The 17204-nt window shown below is 38.8% G+C and overlaps 1 protein-coding gene and 1 pseudogene across 1 annotated transcript in view; both read left to right on the plus strand.

Annotated features, from left to right (window-relative positions):
* Nucleotides 1-17204, plus strand: part of MARCH11 (membrane associated ring-CH-type finger 11) — a 148944-nt gene that overhangs the window by 113233 nt on the left and 18507 nt on the right. Inside the window, exon 4 of the mRNA XM_011364115.2 lies at nt 11317-11509. Within this exon, the coding sequence (XP_011362417.1) occupies nt 11317-11509 (193 nt within the window). The remainder of the gene's footprint in view (nt 1-11316; nt 11510-17204) is intronic.
* LOC111742442 lies at nt 7931-8049 on the plus strand (annotated as a pseudogene).

Genomic DNA, 17204 nt, shown 5'->3' on the forward strand with positions numbered 1-17204 from the left:
AGCAAGGTCGGGCCTGGTTAGTACTTGGATGAGAGACCACCTAGGAAGACCAGATGCTGTAGGTGTTAAAAAAATAAATAAAAATAAAAATGAGAAAGAGAAGGGCCAAGAAGTTGGAACTTGGAAGACCTGTTCGAGTTGGTGATACATCAAGAATCTGGTTTTCTGAATCTCAGCCTATTGCTTCTGTAGTTACCATGATGCAAAGAATGATCAGTGATTGGAGGACTCGCTCTTTTCTGTTGCTACTGAAAAAGCTATCCTAATTACTTCGTGGTTCAAAACAACCATTTTTACTGTGATTTTGTGGTTGGAATGCGTTCAGCTGCATGATTTTTCTGGGATCACTGGGGCGTCTCCTGAGCGGTCTGAGGCCGGATGACCCACTTCCAAGATAGCGTCCTCACTCTCATGCCTCATGCGTTAGTGCTCTGTGGTCTCCTCCACATGGTGTCTCATCTCCCAGAGTCTCTCTACATGGCTTGAGATGCTCACAGCATGGTGGCCTCGAGGTTGTCTCACTGCCTAGATGGCATGGCTCTCAGGAGGGAGAAAGAAGAAGCTTCCAGGACAGTTAATATCTGTGCTTTGGAATTGATACATAAGGTCACTTCTACCACATCCTAGTGGTCAAAGCATCCCTTACCCAAGGTGGAGAAATGCACTCTGCTTCTCAATGGGGACAGGAAGATCGCATGGCAGAAGAACACGTGGGATGTGATATATTGCGCTCATCTTTGAAAAACAGAGGAAGCAAAAATGGGACTAGGGAGGTAGACCTCTCTGAGACATCCCGTCACATTCAGACTAGTTCTTTATTGTGATTATCTAGTAGCCATTGCCTTTACAGGATCAAGTTTAGACTCCACAGCCAATTCTGGAAGCCCCTCATGAGCTGGCTCCTACCACTTGCCCACGTGCATTCTGCTCTTTAGTGACAAGAAAAATCTCACTATTTTCCAAACATACCAGCTTCTTTGCACAAGCGTCTTCCTGTTTGCCCTTCCCATCTCTTCCCAGGTCTTCAGCACACTCTCTCCACTGAGCCAGCTCTTCTTACCTGTTCTTTCAAACTCAGCTCAAGTGTCACCTTGTCCCGGAAGCCTTTTGTGTTTCTTTTTCTGTTTGTAGGGTGATCTTATGAGAATAGGAAGTTTTCCTAAGTCTAGTGATTTCTTTAGAGTCTTGCACATACCAGGCATTCGATAAGTGTATGTTGAATGGATACATTTATACATGACACAGATTTAAAGGAAGCGGAATTCCGTGTGCCCCTTTACATTGGTGACGTCATCCCACAGGAAGATTTCTCTAACCAGGAACTGCAGCAAAGCCCAGTTCCATATTGTAGACACTGCTTAGATGTCATTATTCATTTTGATGAGCTGTGTCTTCCCTGTTACTGACTCAGCCACTTGCCAGTATCACAGGCACCGTTTCAGTCCCCGGAACACAACTAGGGAAAGAAAGCAAGGCATGGAAGCATCAGTACACAATTATCCTGAGACAGCTATGTCAAACGCCATTTTACAGAGAACTTTGAGGTCCTTATGAGAAGACTAACTCGCTCTCCATCCCAGCCCATCATACTGCCTCCCCGTGGCCCAAGAAAACCACTTTGTGGAGAGCCTTCATGAATTCCACAGACGTGGTGATCTGCCTCACGCTATGGTCTCCAATGACCCAGGTGCTGTTCTGACCAGCAGGAGAATTCTCAGGGATCGATTAACATGAACGGAAGTATTTACATGGGAAGGTAGTTGCTTTCCTTGAAAATTCTGCTCCCAAAGCAAGATCGAAAGCAATAGCAGCCCATTGAGAGTTTCAGTAAACTCCTATAGCAAAGGTAGTTTTCAACTACTTGTGGAGAGAACAATTAAATACAGTTATGACCACCTACTAATTACTTAGCGATCCCCTGGGGAGTCTTTGTTTAAACATAATTAATACCGAATACTGAGAAGAGTAATGAAACAAAAATGCATTATATGTGCAGACACACACTTTTAATTCACATGGGACAAAATCTAGTTACTAAGACTAACTATATTAGACAGTTGACACTTGGGCCAAATTTTCCTGATTTGAAATAATGGATGTCACCTGCTTTTTGTTACAAGCAAACACAGGAAAGGAGGCCATATAAGCTCTTGAACATTGAGGAGCTAAAATTTCTTTTGATTTTAATTTTTGGACTGTTAAATCTGGACTAACAGACCCTTGACAAATATGATTATAATGAGAGATGAGCTATAAATGGTTCTGGAAGAATGAGAAGAAAGCAGTGGAGGAATAAATACTCTTTTTTCATAAGTGAGATCCAGAATCTTTGCTCTTCCTTCTATAGATTCCATACCCTGTAGTCACTAAATTAATCTACTTGTTAGTCAGTTCGAAAAGTTGTTGTTCCTGTTAAGACTCAGTCATCTGAGAGATTTTTCTCTGTTAGATGAAACCTCTCAACCAAGGACACTCATCCCTTATAAGAAAACTTTGTGCCTTCTCCTCTTTTGAGCTGCTTCTTCTTGTGACTCTGGAGATAGCCAGGTAGGATAGTCTTGAGGACTCTCTCCAAAGACTTGGCATCTGGATAAAGGGCAGCTTTTGCTAGAAGGGTTTTGCTGGGCAGGAGTTTTTTTTGGGGGGGGCGGGGTGGGAGCGGGGAGGCTCATCTCACTCATAGATTCAGTGTCCTGGTCCCTGGCCATTCACAGATGCCTCTTGTGTTGAGTGTCCCTCCTGCTCCAAGCCTCTGGGCGCTGCCAGTCCTGCTTCTCACTTGGTAACTAAACCTTCACTTTGGATTAATTTCCTCGCCTCCTGGAATTGAATTTTCAAACTTTCTAGCCTGCTCTGATCCCTCTGGCCTAACTGGATACTCAGTCCCTTTGCTGCTGCAGGTGGCCTCAGGCCAGTTTCACCTTTGTTTCAATTTATCCAGAATTTCATTCTCCTGGATCTGAGGTTAAAGGGCAGCCTTGCCTGTTTGTGCATCCACCCCAGTTGAGCCCAGCTGCCGTGGGGAAAGCTGGGAAGAATCTCACTACTGGAGTGAAGTCTTCTTAGACGTCTTCTCTCAGGGGCTTCCTTTCTGGGGGAAGACAATTTCTCTCTTAATCCTAGGACACAGGAACCTTAAGGTGACCCTCTGCTTGAGGTGCTCAGTTTCTTCTCTCTGAGCTGCAAACCATACTGAGCACATCTCCGTAGTCCTGGGACATGGCTTCTCAAACCTCAGAGGAAAAACATTGATTGATGTGCTGAGTTCCGTACGACACCACGAACCGCTCACAGCATTCTAGTATGTGGGGAGCTGCCCATCACCTCCCTGCACTTCCATTGGTCACATGATCCAGTTCCAGGCATGTTAATTAAACAAAGCACTCATCTGTGGCCAAGGCTCTGTCTCTTGAAGGATATGCATTGCCAACGGCCAAGAGAGCGGTAGTAAAGACTGTTCCCCATGAGAAAGTGGTTCAGGGCATTTTTCTCCTGCCTAAATCTTGTGGAATTGCGACCAACGATTAGACATATTTTCCTTTTTCAATCGCTATGAGTTAAAATTAGATTCTAACATCAGCTGATTGATGAACATTCTAAATGAGTGGTTTCTTTTTCAAAAATGTAAATGATAACAAGAAAGCTTTGTTTTTGTGATATTCTTTTTATTCTATTTTAAGTTTAGAAGTTAAATTTGGGGAGAATGGTTATCCGAACAATAATCAGTGTTCTGATCCATAAGTGCTATTTATTTAGTTCTTTAATTTCTTTTAGCAATTATTTTAAAAATTTTAGTCCTATGTAATTTCTGATCTCTGGTGTTTTTACAGTGGTATCGTTTTTGTAATCTTTTCCCTCAACTTTTTGCTGCTGGTATTTAAATACAATTGATCTTTGTTTATTGACCTTGTATTTATAGGCTCTGCTAAATTAACTCGAATTTTAGTAGGTTTTCTCGTTGATTCCTTAAGGTTTTCTACATAGATAATTATGTTTTTTGTAAATAGAGACAGTTTTACACTTCTTCCTTTACAATCTTTAATCCTTTTTTCTCTTGCCTATTCTATTGACTAGAATGTTCAGTTCAACATTGAATAGAAGCAATAAGGCTAATATCTTTGCCTAGTTCCTGATTTGGGGTGGGGTGGAGAAGCATTCTTTCCTTTTTTTTTCACCATAAATATTGTTTTAGCTTGAAGTGTTTTGTAGACACTATTTTCAGGTTAAGTTTTTTTTCTGTTCCTAGTTTTCATCATGATTGTTGTTTATCATATAATTTTACCACATACATTGAGGAAATATTTTTCTTTTTTAGTTTGTTAATAAGGTCGATTACATTGATTGATATTTGAATGTTGTACCAACCTGTGTTCCTAGAATAAACTCCACTCGCTCCTTTATGTAGTGCTGTATTTGATTTGCTAATATTTTGTAGAGGATTTAAAAAAAAATCTATGCTCATAGGGAATATTGGTCTGTAATTTTTCTTTTAATGTTTTTGTCAAGTTTTGGTATCAGGCTTATGCGGGCCTCATAAAATGAGCTGGAAAGAAAATGGTCTGTCCTCCTTTATTTTCTGAAAGAGTATATGTAAGATTGATATTATATTTTCTAAATATTTGATAACATTCTCCAGTGAAACCATCTGATCCTGGAGGTGTCTGTTCATTTGTTTGTGGAAGGCTTTTGTATAAAAATTTAATTTATTTGCTATAGGGTTATTCATACATTCTGTTTCTTCTTGAGTCAATTTTGGTAAATTATGCTTTTCAAAGAATTTTTCTGTTTCATCAATGTTATTGAATTAATTGGCATAAAATCATTTATAATTTTCACTTACGACTCTTTTTATCTGTAGGATCAGTCTTGTATTTCCTGTTTCATTTCTTGGTTAGCCTTGCTAAAGTTTTATTGATTTTACTAATATTTTAAAGAAGCACTTTTGTTTTCCTAATTGTTTTCTCTGAGTTGTTTAGATTTTGTCTTTTTCAGAAGCAAAGCAAATTCCTTACATCTGACATTTATCTCAGCTCTGATAATTTTATGAAGAAACTTTTCTAGCAGAAAAGACCCATACCAAACCATGAAATCACTTTTACTAAGCAGCCTATAAATACAACTCTAAAGAATGGGCATGTAATTAACTGAATGTTGTATCCACATGTCAAATTGATTACACATTGAGCTGTGTTCTGCCAGCATTTCAAATCCCAACTTTAGTGGTTCAATTTAAAAATCATCTAAAGATGATTGAAAATAGGTTTTAGCTAAATTCATTTTACTGAAGAGGATACTTCTTAAGAGCAGGTGTTCTCTCCTGTGACACTTGTGAGTAATCCCACCTGTCACCTGCAAATTATAAATCATCATATTACAAATCTATTAGCTTATGATTCATATTCAGCCTGCCTTGCAAAAACAAAGATGAAGCAGCATTTTAAAATGAATGATTTAATGCACACTGAATGAATCTACTTTCTCTGAGTTCAGCTTTGTTCTCTCTGATCACTTGTTATTTTCAGGGAGAAAACTGAGTTCTAAATACAGAAGATGCATTAACTCTTTCAGCCAACGGAATGACATGTATATCTTTCTAAATAGCTTCCCAGAGGCCTTCTTCAGTTCTTATCTTACTGGTTGGAAGTGACTTATACAAGGGGAAGACTCTCGGTCTTACCTTGGCTTGGGCTCCTATCATTTCTTTAAGGAAAATTCCTAGCATTTTTTCCATCCTTCTTTTTTTTTTTTTTTTTCCCAGAAGGCAATAGTAAACCTGTGTTGATTAGTAAGATCTCATTGGTAAGGGTAACACTTTACCATGGTTTTACAGAAGTCTGTTGTAATAATTGGGGTACTTATTTAATTTCCCATGAAGAGGGCCACAATAACATGGATCCTAACAGAAAATGATGCTCAATTCTAGGCCACGTACATTGTATCTTTTTATGACTGGTGAACCGTACTTGGTGCGTCTATAAACAGTTGTGTATAAAGAGAATATTAAATGATTTCCAATGTGAGTTTATTTAATTCCTTCTAAACTTCATCAGAATTAAGGAGGAATTGAGATATAATTACTCGAGATTGTTTTCTTTATGTTAATACTCACTAACGAACTGCAACTTTCAGCTCAAGAAATATTTGAGAATGCCATTTAGGAAGCTATAGGTCAGATTTAGTTGGCACTGTGATTTAGTTTGCATCTGTCGACTTTCCCCCCATCCTCACAATTGCCTTTTAGATAGGTGGAATTATGTCTATTTTGTTTTTGCTTTCAGATGTAGAATGTGTCAGTGTAAGTAGGCAGAAAGAAGGATTGAGAGCAGACAGAGAGAAAGGCGTTTTAGAAAAGAACTTAGGCTTTCGAAACAGATCTTAGTTTGAATTCCCTCTTCTCTACTTACTGGTGGTTTGGACAAAGATGGAACTTCATCTCGTAGGCAGTTTTAGAATGATAGATATGGAGAGGATGTCAATCTGGCAGCCAGATAGATGATGGCAACCCAAGTCAGGATACCGTGTATTTAAAGCATTTACTGGATTTTGTCTTAAATTCTTATGGGTGGACTAATTATATAATTATATAATTGAAAAAAGGCTAGATTGGCAGGAGAAACACCAGTTTAATATGTGCATGTAGGAGATCATAAATACTCTTGGATTGATGAGCCAGCAGCTTTTATAGGCAAAGAAGCCGTAAATTTGTGATGAATTGACAGGACAGATATCCTTAAATTTGGGTGTTCGTTAATGAGGAATCTAATTAAAGTTTGGGCTTGGGTAGTAAAGGAGTAACAAGTTTTGTTTATGTAAGCTTTTTGGCCCTAGATTCCTTAACTCTAGTGATAAGGGTGTCTCTCTTAGGAACCTCCTCCCCTGTCCCCATCGCTCTTCAGAGCAAGTAGGGTGCCTTTTGCAGGGGAGATTTATATCCTGCATTCAAAGCAAGGGAGGGCCAATGTGTCTGGCACTGGCTCCTTGTCAAGTAACTTTAATTCAAAGTAATCAATATGCCATTGTGGGATAATTTGGCGTAGCCTGCCCTGGGCCCCAACAGTGTGTTCAGTTATTTGGTGAACATACGGGGAGATGAGATTCAGCTTCTGCTGTTATGAAACCTGCAGTCCCCGAACAATAGAGAGATAAACACCTGTCTGGGATCCAAGTGGGAAAGAAATCTGCACTAAACAGAAAGTATAAACAGTGAGTTGTGGAGTTTAGAATGAGGGATTCTGCTTAAGAAGAGGCATGGCACGACGGAGATGAGTTTAGATGACATTAGAGTCAGTTGTGGATGGATGAGAGATTTCATCAAGTGAAGAAAGGGGAGGAGGGCATTGCATGCTGAGGAAGGAACACACTCAAAGCCAGAGAGGGGCCAAAGTAAAAAGTACGTGGCATTTGTGGGAACGCAAAGAAGTCAAATGAAACAAAATTGTGGGATGTACCTACTGTCTCCTCCCTGCCTCTTTCCTCCTTCCTCCCTTCTCCCTCCCTGCCTCCCTCCTTCTCTCCCTCCCTGCCTTCTTTCTGATTCAGTTGACTTGTTTACCAAATGGGGATTATAAAAGTACCTCCCTAAATGAATTGTCAGGAGGGTAAAATTAGTTAATAGTGTAACATCTTAGAAAAGTGCTTGGCACATATTAGCCCCAGATAAATAGAGGCTATGATTATTAAGTTACTTCCAGTTCACTAAATGAGGATGGACTGCCAAAAGAGGAGCTAATGGGTTCCACTTTTGCTAGAAACAATAGGTCCCATAGTTTGTATAGATGTGAACAGCTTTTTCGGGAATATGAAAGTGTCGACACATACTCAAATGCTAAGGAAAGAAAGAAAAAAATAGCAATTATTTAGAGCCAATCTAGTTATTGTTCTGTTACTTCCCTTTCCAATTTTGGGAAGAAATGTAGGTGAGAAAAGTGTAGTCTACGGTCATGCTACCCTGAACAAGCCCGATCCCATCTGATATAGGAAGCTAAGCAGGGTCGGGCCTGGTTGGTACTTGGATGGGAGACCACCTAGGAAGACCGGATGCTGTAGGTGTAAAAAATAAAAAAATAAGAGATTGTAAGCTGACAAGGTCCTTGCATTCTGTGAGGTCAACCAAGGGTTGTCTCACCTAAACAAACAAACAAACAAAAAAAGCAAAGAGAAAAGTGTATATACATAACATATATATCGGGTTTTAGAGGAGAAAAGTTGACAAATTTTGTTTAAGATTCAGAATTGTCTTACAAACTGAAATCCAGGCTTTGGAGACCACTGGGGTAGAGAGAGAAGCCCAAGAGACTCATCTTCTATTTTTATTGTCCAAGCTAATGGTCCATTAGCACAGCTTGTTGAGGCTGAGCCTGTAGGTAACGTGTGCCTCCCAGCGCAAGGATTCTGGATGATGTTTCCTTGTGGTGGGATGCAGCATTATTTTTCCTGTGGGAAGAATGTGAATGACCCCGCTTTTTGCACATAATGGCAAAAATAAGAAAGAGCAGCATACAGTGAACAAAGAAATTACCAAGATAATGTTGGTGTTCAAAGGGAAATGCCTGTGTTCATAATTGGTTTAATAATTTTGGTCTCAGTAATGGTTTGCTCCTATCAGCCATTCAGTGAAATAGTGCTAATTTTAAGCACTATTTTGATTCATCGGTTAAAGGAAGACAGACCATCACAGACTTTCAGGTAGATCTGCGTTATTAGCGAAGAGGTATAAAATGAAAAATTTCAGTGAGCTCATTACAGATTTGAAGTTTATCCCTTAAAAATAAGCCTCAAAAATCTTAAATTCTTATATCCATGATGAAAAGTAATAGCTATGATAATTGTCAATAATTAAGCTTCCCAATGTACTGTAGTCAAGAGTTGTTCTTTCCCCGCCCCCCACCCAGCTTCCTGGCATAATTTTGAACACTTTAATTCCAAATTGCCAGGTATTTGAATTTTAAACCATTTTAAATTTGGTATCACCAAACAAATGTGAAGCATCATTGTTCCTTATTCTAGTAAGTCTGTCCCTTTAATCATTCACCTTTGCTGCTAAGGAATAGCTAAGCCTCATGTGCCAGCAGCCTGCCACCTGAGCATGGCCTTCCACTCCTTGCAGTCATGCTGACTCTGAGATGACAGCCACCACAATTTCCTGTGTCAAAGGAGTTACCACAGCCGTGTAAAGCCAACCCCACCAGTTCACCCAAATATGAGTGTCTAGTAGAGTCTATGGCTACCACGTTGTTTCTGAAAGGTAGTCTCGGATCAATTAATTAGTAAGCCTAATTGAAGCTAAATATAATTAACCATACGCTAATGAGATGTCCAAATTTAACTCCACTAAAAATATGTAATGAATTTGGAACATAAAAGATTACTGGCAGAAAGAAAATAGATTTCAGTAAAGATTATTCTTGGTGAATCCTCTTTACTCATCTTTGATTACTGGAGACTCTTGTGATTCAGGCATATGCATTTTAAAACATGTGGCCTACACATTGGAGGTGAAAATCAACACACACACACACACACACACACATACACACACACACACACACACACACACACACACGTTGGACACCTTTGCCTCATGGATCTAAAAGTATGATTTGTTTCCATCTATCTGATGTGGTTAATAAATCGATAAAGGGTAACCTAATGCCTATAGACCTGGTAGTGCCCATCTAGGATGTGATGGATGCCAGTTGCCAGTTGGAAGCAGGTTTCTATGTTGCTTGCCACATAGTTGTATTTAATGCAGATCAAAACTAAAGAACAACAGGCATTGACACTTCACACTTGTTCGGTGACATCACATTTAAAATGAGTTAAAATTCACATGTCCGGCACTTTGAAATTAATGTGTTTAAAATTATGCCAGGAAGTTAGAGAAAAGACAACTTCAAATACATGCTTGAAATACAGCACCGACTGATTTGTAATGATAAAATAATATTGACTAGTTTAATTATGATTCATCCAGAACTGTAAAAGCAAGAACCATTTTTCCATAAATGAATCTTCACATTGAAATAATTAGAAATATCTATCTTATAGACCTCCACCTACCTTTGTCATTTGGTTCTGTTTTTTAAAAGAAAAATAATGTAAATGACTTTAGAGAACAAAATATTTCAGATGCACTTTGATTTCAAATCTTCAGTTGATGTAAAATTTAAGAGTATTCATGGCTACGCATGGTCAAATGCATACCTAAATATTTTATGTGAATTACTTAGGCTGAAAGAGACAGTCAGGGGGCGGGCGAAGTTGTGACTTGCCTTGGGAATGCACCAAATCACACTTAAGGTAAGTAAAAAGAGTTTAAGAAAATACCAGATGCACCTCGTGGATGCTGATTGTTTAAGCACAGTTGTTTTTAAAGGTTATTTAAACCGTTGAGGAATTCTTTTGACAAGCCATATGGTGCAACAGGGCTCTTCGCACAGAATGAGGACGTACAGGTTGTTTTGCGTTTCACTGTTTACTGGCAAGCCATAACAGCAATTTGAGTTTTGCTTCTGTCTCAATTATGCGAAAGCGAGAAGATGACTTAATTAATTTAGCTCAAGTTGATAACACTCTTGAAAGATTTTTGAACATTTATACTGTAAATCCTCTCGGATTTCCTTCCCAATTGAATAGTGTGTCTTTTATACAGTTTGAGTTTTAAAGGTACTCCATTTGCATACAAATTCTAAATCTTGACAAAAATGGCTTCATGGATTACCCTATAAGTAATTAAAAGTCAGTAATATGTGAGTACATGAAATGCACCAATAACAGATATAATACAATTTTATAGTTCCCTTATAATGATTCTAGTGTTTTATCTTAAATAACTTTTCACTGATGTTCTTACATAACTGATTTGCTTATTACGTTTTTCCACAAAAACAAGAAATTCCATTTTTTGCAGTAGCCAGATACGTTAAGAGCAAAATAAATTTCCAAATAGAGGAGACCTCACCGTGTTTCTTCGGAGTGTTTTTAATTTCATGCATGCGTGAAAGATGATAATGTGATCCTCAGGTACTAAATATTCCTCAGCCATTCACACTCAGTACTGTTATCTGGAGCAAAACCAGATTAAATTTGCAGAATGGTGAATTACTGAGGATAATGAAGTTAAGGCAACTCATTAATCTTTATCTGCTTGTCTCTTTTGTATAGCCTGGATGAAATGGAAAAAACTCATTTGGGGGCCGATCAGATTGAAAGGGGTTTAACATTATGAAGAGAAACATGGGGCTGAAATGTTTTCTTTTTTTCCTTTTAAATTTATACACAGCACCTTTTTCTTACATGCCTCTGTTTTTCTTTTAGTGGCAAAGCATTTCTATAACACTGGTTGAGAAAGTTCAGATGATTGCTGTAATCCTAGGATCCCTGTTCTTAATAGCGAGTGTGACCTGGCTCCTCTGGTCAGCCTTCAGCCCCTATGCAGTGTGGCAGAGGAAGGACATCCTTTTTCAGATCTGCTATGGAATGTATGGTTTTATGGATCTAGTGTGCATAGGTAAGACCGTGATGTTGAACGTTAACCGACTGCCAGTAATGCATTTCTTGCAGCTATTATGTTTTCCCCAGTGGGATGTAACACAGACTGTCGTGGTTCGCATGATCTTCGTTCTCCAGTTAATTAACTGTGGGGCATCACAGTCTGGCCACTTTTCTCAAAAAGCATAGGATCTGTGTTCCCCAAGTATTCTGAAAACAATTAACAGGATTCTGCCCATTTAAAGTGACACGTTTTGTGACCAAAGGAAGGAGTTGCAGAAGTGATTTGGAGTGGGCGATGCTAAGGACTGTCACCTATTTCTAAGGAATAAGGACAAATTAGTCCCCCTTCACAAAGCTGGGATGGTATTGGCTGATGCTAATGGTGATATTGCGAGTTTGGGGAGAATACCCACACGCGGGGGTCTTAACATTATGTCATGGGGACTCAGATTCCTCAAGGGCATAAAGGGCTCCTTGGACGGCTTGGGACTTGGCGACAGTTTTCCTTGCTGTCCTGTCCCTCTTTGTCTCACTTATTAAATTCAGTGGCTTAGAAGAGAAAAAAAGAATCAAACATCTTAACCTAATGGACCCTACAAAAAAAGATTACTTACATGTTTTACTTGACCTATCTGTTGTTTTTCTAACACCATGGGGAAATGGAAGCCGATTCATTCAGGCAGTGTTCTTGTGGTGTGTACAAGTACAAGGTGCGCACAGGCCCTGGGATGGTGACCAGTTGGCAGTGGGAGCAGGGATGGAGAGGGTCAACACTATTGAGGAGACTCCCTCTGCTGTGATGTGGTTTACAGTTTAGTGGGATGTACGATGAGCTGAGGGGGGCAGCCCTGGCTTAAAGCAGTGTTTCTCAAAGTGGGGTCCCAGACCACCCATGGCAGCAGCAGCGTCTGCAGCACCTTTTTAAAGAAATCCACATTCTCAGGCCCCACCCTGGACCTGCGGAATCAGAAACTTGAGCCCCAGCCATCTGCGTTTTACAAGACCTCCAGGCACTGACACAGCTAAAGCTTGAGAAACGCTGATTTCGGGGATGGGATGATCAACTGGGATCAGATGACTTAGCCACTAATCCTGACCTCAGCTTGGACAGATCGACCTTGTCTCTCCATATTCCTGTTTTCTCACCAGAAATAATGGGAATAATCATCCGAGCTCACAGTCCTAAATAAAAGAAATAATAATTATAAAATGATGTTATTCATTATAAGTCGTAGATTAAGTGTATTAAACCACAAATATTGAAATAATTTAAATCACTTAAATTAATGTCTCTATTCACTAGAGCCTTAATTTAGCTCGCAGTTTTAATATTCGCAGTCATTTTTTTTCCCTAAAAGAACTCTATAAATTTTAAAATATGATCAGCTTGAATTTCCCTTCCTTATCTTCTGTCCTCCTTTGTCGTTACTACAAGACTAATAAGAAAGAAAATAATCAAATTTCAGTCCGGAAAGGAAAAAAAACAAGGGAGGGAAATTTCATAAATAGTATGTAAACCGAGCAGATGTTGCTTGAATAATTGGGCTAATCATGTCTACGAACAATTTGCATTAAATGCAATAATGCATATGTAAGCATTTGGAAATTCTGAATCTCTGTACAAATGTAATCTGTAGGGTGGTGCTCTAAATAAAGAAGAATCACAAAATTGTTCTATAAATCCCTTAATAAATTTAGAGATAGTGTTCATTCTGTCCCTCAACATAATTGTTATAAAATGTGGTATTCCACTGATATCAAAGGAACCATTAAGCTCCTAGAGGAGAAAAAATTCCAGTTGACTTTCTTGATATTATCATAACACTAAAAGGGCCCTTCGTTTCCTGGTTAGGAAATCATTTTCCCAAATTTCACAGCTTGCATCTAGTGTTGAGTTATTATATCTCATATTCTGATTGCTAATACAAGACTTTTAGTCAAGATTATTGGAATTCTGCTTTTAAAATCATATCCGCATGAATTAATGATCTTTCGACAATATATGACATATTTGGGATTCCCTTTTGAAGTCTGAGTGTTTACCCATTTTATAAGTCAAGTTTCTTAGGCACAGAAATCAACTGACATTTTCTTGGCGACACTTAGACAATTTGTCTGAATTTTAAATATTGACAATACTTTCCATTGTCTTTTGGCTCATCAAATCCGAATCTCATTCAATGATTTATTTGTATATTTTGAAAAATATTGAAGAATTCAGATTGAACAAAATCGTTGATTTTTTTTCACTTGGAAATCTCATTCATTAGTCTGTTTGAGCCAAAAGAAAAATCCTATTTTCTCCCCCAAGGAATTAGGAGACTACTATTGCCAAGAAAGCAAATACAGTTAGGCTACCTACCAACAGCCAAATGGATCATAGCCTTGTAATAGCTCCTGCTAACTTTTCAAATTAATTCAAATGTCTCCTAATTAAATGTAGATAGTGACAAAGCAAATTACACTAATTACACTTCAAATACCTGACAGCGAGACTTTGAGTCAGAGTAGAATGAAAACCAGGTCTACAGCCTTGAGTTCAATTTGCTCAGCTCAATCCAACAAATATTTATTGAGAACTTTCTATGTGTTAGACACAGTGCTAGGTGCTGGGAATACAAGTAAGAGTTGGTCACAGTGCTAGGTGCTGGGAATACAAGTAAGAGTTTCCTGCCCCCAAGGAGCTTCCAACCATGCGAAGAAGACAGACATGTAAGTAGGTAACTAGAATACAGTGGGATGTGCACAGTTATAGAAGTCTGCACAGGAGAAGGTCGTTGGACAAAGTAGGGAGAGGTTAATGCTGGAGTGTTATATGCAGGAAGGGGACTGTTTCAGGCAGATTTCATGAGGCATTGAGAGCCAAGCAGGCTCACAGATGAATAGGTGCTTGGCAAATGGGGAGACAGCCCCCTTGTCACCCGTGGAGGATGTACGGTTGGCTCACCATTCGAAGGGCTTTACACTAATTTGGAAACATTCCTACATTCCTGTTCATCCAAGCCTTTCAAATTTGTTTATACCTAAATGAGAAGGAGCGGGTTGGCAGCTTCATCAATGTTCTTTTTTAAAGAATAATTCTGAAAATCTATAGATTATTCCAGAATCAAAAAAAGAAAGTGTTATAATCCAGCCAGTGTATGTAATGTTTATAAAGAGATTATTACTGGGTCGTTAAATTGCAATGTCAAGATTTATAGAAAATTTATTTACTTGGGGAAATTTATATACTTATTTGTAGATACAGTGAATTTGTTTCATTCATTATTAATTAATGCATTTTCTGCTTTCCCAAGATCCAGTTTCTTCTTGCTGTTAAAGTTTTGAAATCTCCCAAGGATTTAGGTATTATTGTAGTTGAAATACCTAAACCAAGGCTGTCCAATAGAACTTTCTGCAATGATGATAATGTATATCTGTGCTGTCCAGACCATAGACGCTGGCTGCCTTTGGCTATTAAGCACTTGAAATGTGGTTAGAGAGAATGAGAAACTGAATTTTAAACTTAATTTTATTTACGTTAATTTAAATTTAACTTAAATGGCCACATAGGGTAGCTAGTTGGCTACCCTATTGGACAGATTTCTAGATGATGGGATTGTAAATAGGTAAGGACTTGATTAACAAGTTTCACCTTGTCGATATAAATAGATCGTGTTTCCTACATGATAAAGAAACTGTTCCACAAGTGATGGATAAAGTGGAGATGAGTTCAAGAGGATTAGGAGAAGGAGGTGTGTTAAAAGCGAGAGAGTGGTAGTCAAGAGGTAGACACGAGAGCCGTAGAAGGAGACATGTCTTAAGGAAATGGAAGTCCAAAGAGATGAAACTTTCTATTTGGGGAGCTCTTTTTAAATACTGAACTAGTTGGCATTCAGACCGTGGTTGTGCACCAGGAAAACTAATAGAAAGGATTTAAATCACCGAGGTGTTGTAGCCCAGGGGCAAAAATTTGGGAGAAGTAATTACCAAAGCAGGCTCATCTTGGCTCTCTCCTAAGAAGATGTGCACAGTGGACAAAGGTTGCCAGACTCAGAAATGAAGAGCAAACGCACAGCAGAAGGTGTCTGGCACGGGATCCGGCTCTTGTCTCCATCCTTTGCACACTGAGAAAACAGGAGGCTCTCCTTGCCACTGGTTGTGTGATTCCAAGGCAGTTTGGGCCACAAGAGAGGAATGTGTTCATTAATGACTAAAAGACTGAGGGATTAAGAGATGGCCATAGGAGAGAAAGTCATTTGATTAACTTGCATCTAAAAAGCGGGGACAGGTACCAAGTCACTTTAGTATCTGGTAGAATAGAGGTGAGTTCAGTTTCTTGTAGAAGCAACAAACTAAAACTAAAACCCTGTTATGTTAGTGGGGTTCCCGGAACAGAGATGGCAGTGCTTATACTTAATCTCATTAACACTATAAAGTAGTGCCAGATCCGCGTCTGGAAAATGTCTTGATCTTCCCTGAGATACTTAGGGAAGGAACTGCGTTTGGTTATAAAATGTCAAAACTTGGATTACTTTTGTTCTTTTAAACGTTTTTCTTGATTGTCCACATAAATAGATACATATTCAAGTTAAAAAAAAAACAGACACCTTTTGTATTTATAATTGTGACAGATATAAAATTTAAAAAGACCATTTTACTCACTCTGCTCCTTCTGGTATGTCACTCCATTTGCAGAAATGTCCCGTCTTAACATTTTGATGTGTATCCTCCAGGTGGTTTTTTCATTAGGTTAACATGCATCTGGGTACCAAAACATTTGTGTATTTTATTTTTATATAAGCAGGGTCATCACTGTTCAGATTGTTGAGCAAATCGTCTTCATTCAACAACATGATCTAGAGCCCTTTCCCCTTTAGAGCAGATATACACGATTTACTTAAACTTCGTTCTACTGATGGATATTTAGGTTTTACCAATTTTTGCCTTTAGGATCAAAGTTGCAAAAAAGACATCCCTTTATATATTTATGTAGGCAAGAGTCTGAGAAGCGGGGAGTCTGGTTGGAGTAATAAATAAGCACGTGTTACATTTTGCACCCTAAAAAGCCTTTACCAATTTACACCCCCCAAATATACGAGAGTTTTAGTTTTCCCACATTGGACAAACATGGATATCATGTTTTGATATTGTAATTGGAAGTTTGAACTCTATTTAACACCTTTAGAGTGGTTTTATTAAAATCCGGTCTATAACTATTCAGGTCTGTGGGGCGATTTTATTTAAGAAAATGAGAGCGGCCACCCCGGCCATGCGAACGCGCAGCTGTCCTGCCCGCTGTCTTTCTGGATGCCAGATGTGATGTGCAGGGTCTCAGGATGATGATCTTTGCTGTAAACACTCCAGTTATTCTTTCTGAAAAATGAAATCCAGCAGGGGTGATTGAGATAAAAAAAAAATCATTGTCTCTCAAAAACCCTGCATTCTCCGGCCCATCCAGTATCTCTGGGGCCAGTTTTTTCTCTTTTTCTGTTAACACTGAGGGTAGTTCATGCCTCAATTTGTCTTTTTTTTTTTTTTTCCTGTGTAGAAAGTGCTCCCTGAAATTGCTTTAAGAAAAATTGCTTCTCTTTGTTACTTGGCTTGCTGGCTACAGTACTGATTCTATTATTGCTCGTCCTCCATATTATTCTGTTTCTCAAATTAAAGCCCAAGCATGGACGATGGAGGTCACACACACACACACACACACACACACACACACACACACA

Source organism: Pteropus vampyrus, unplaced genomic scaffold (assembly GCF_000151845.1).
Source record: "Pteropus vampyrus isolate Shadow unplaced genomic scaffold, Pvam_2.0 Scaffold94, whole genome shotgun sequence".
NCBI lineage: Eukaryota > Metazoa > Chordata > Mammalia > Chiroptera > Pteropodidae > Pteropus > Pteropus vampyrus.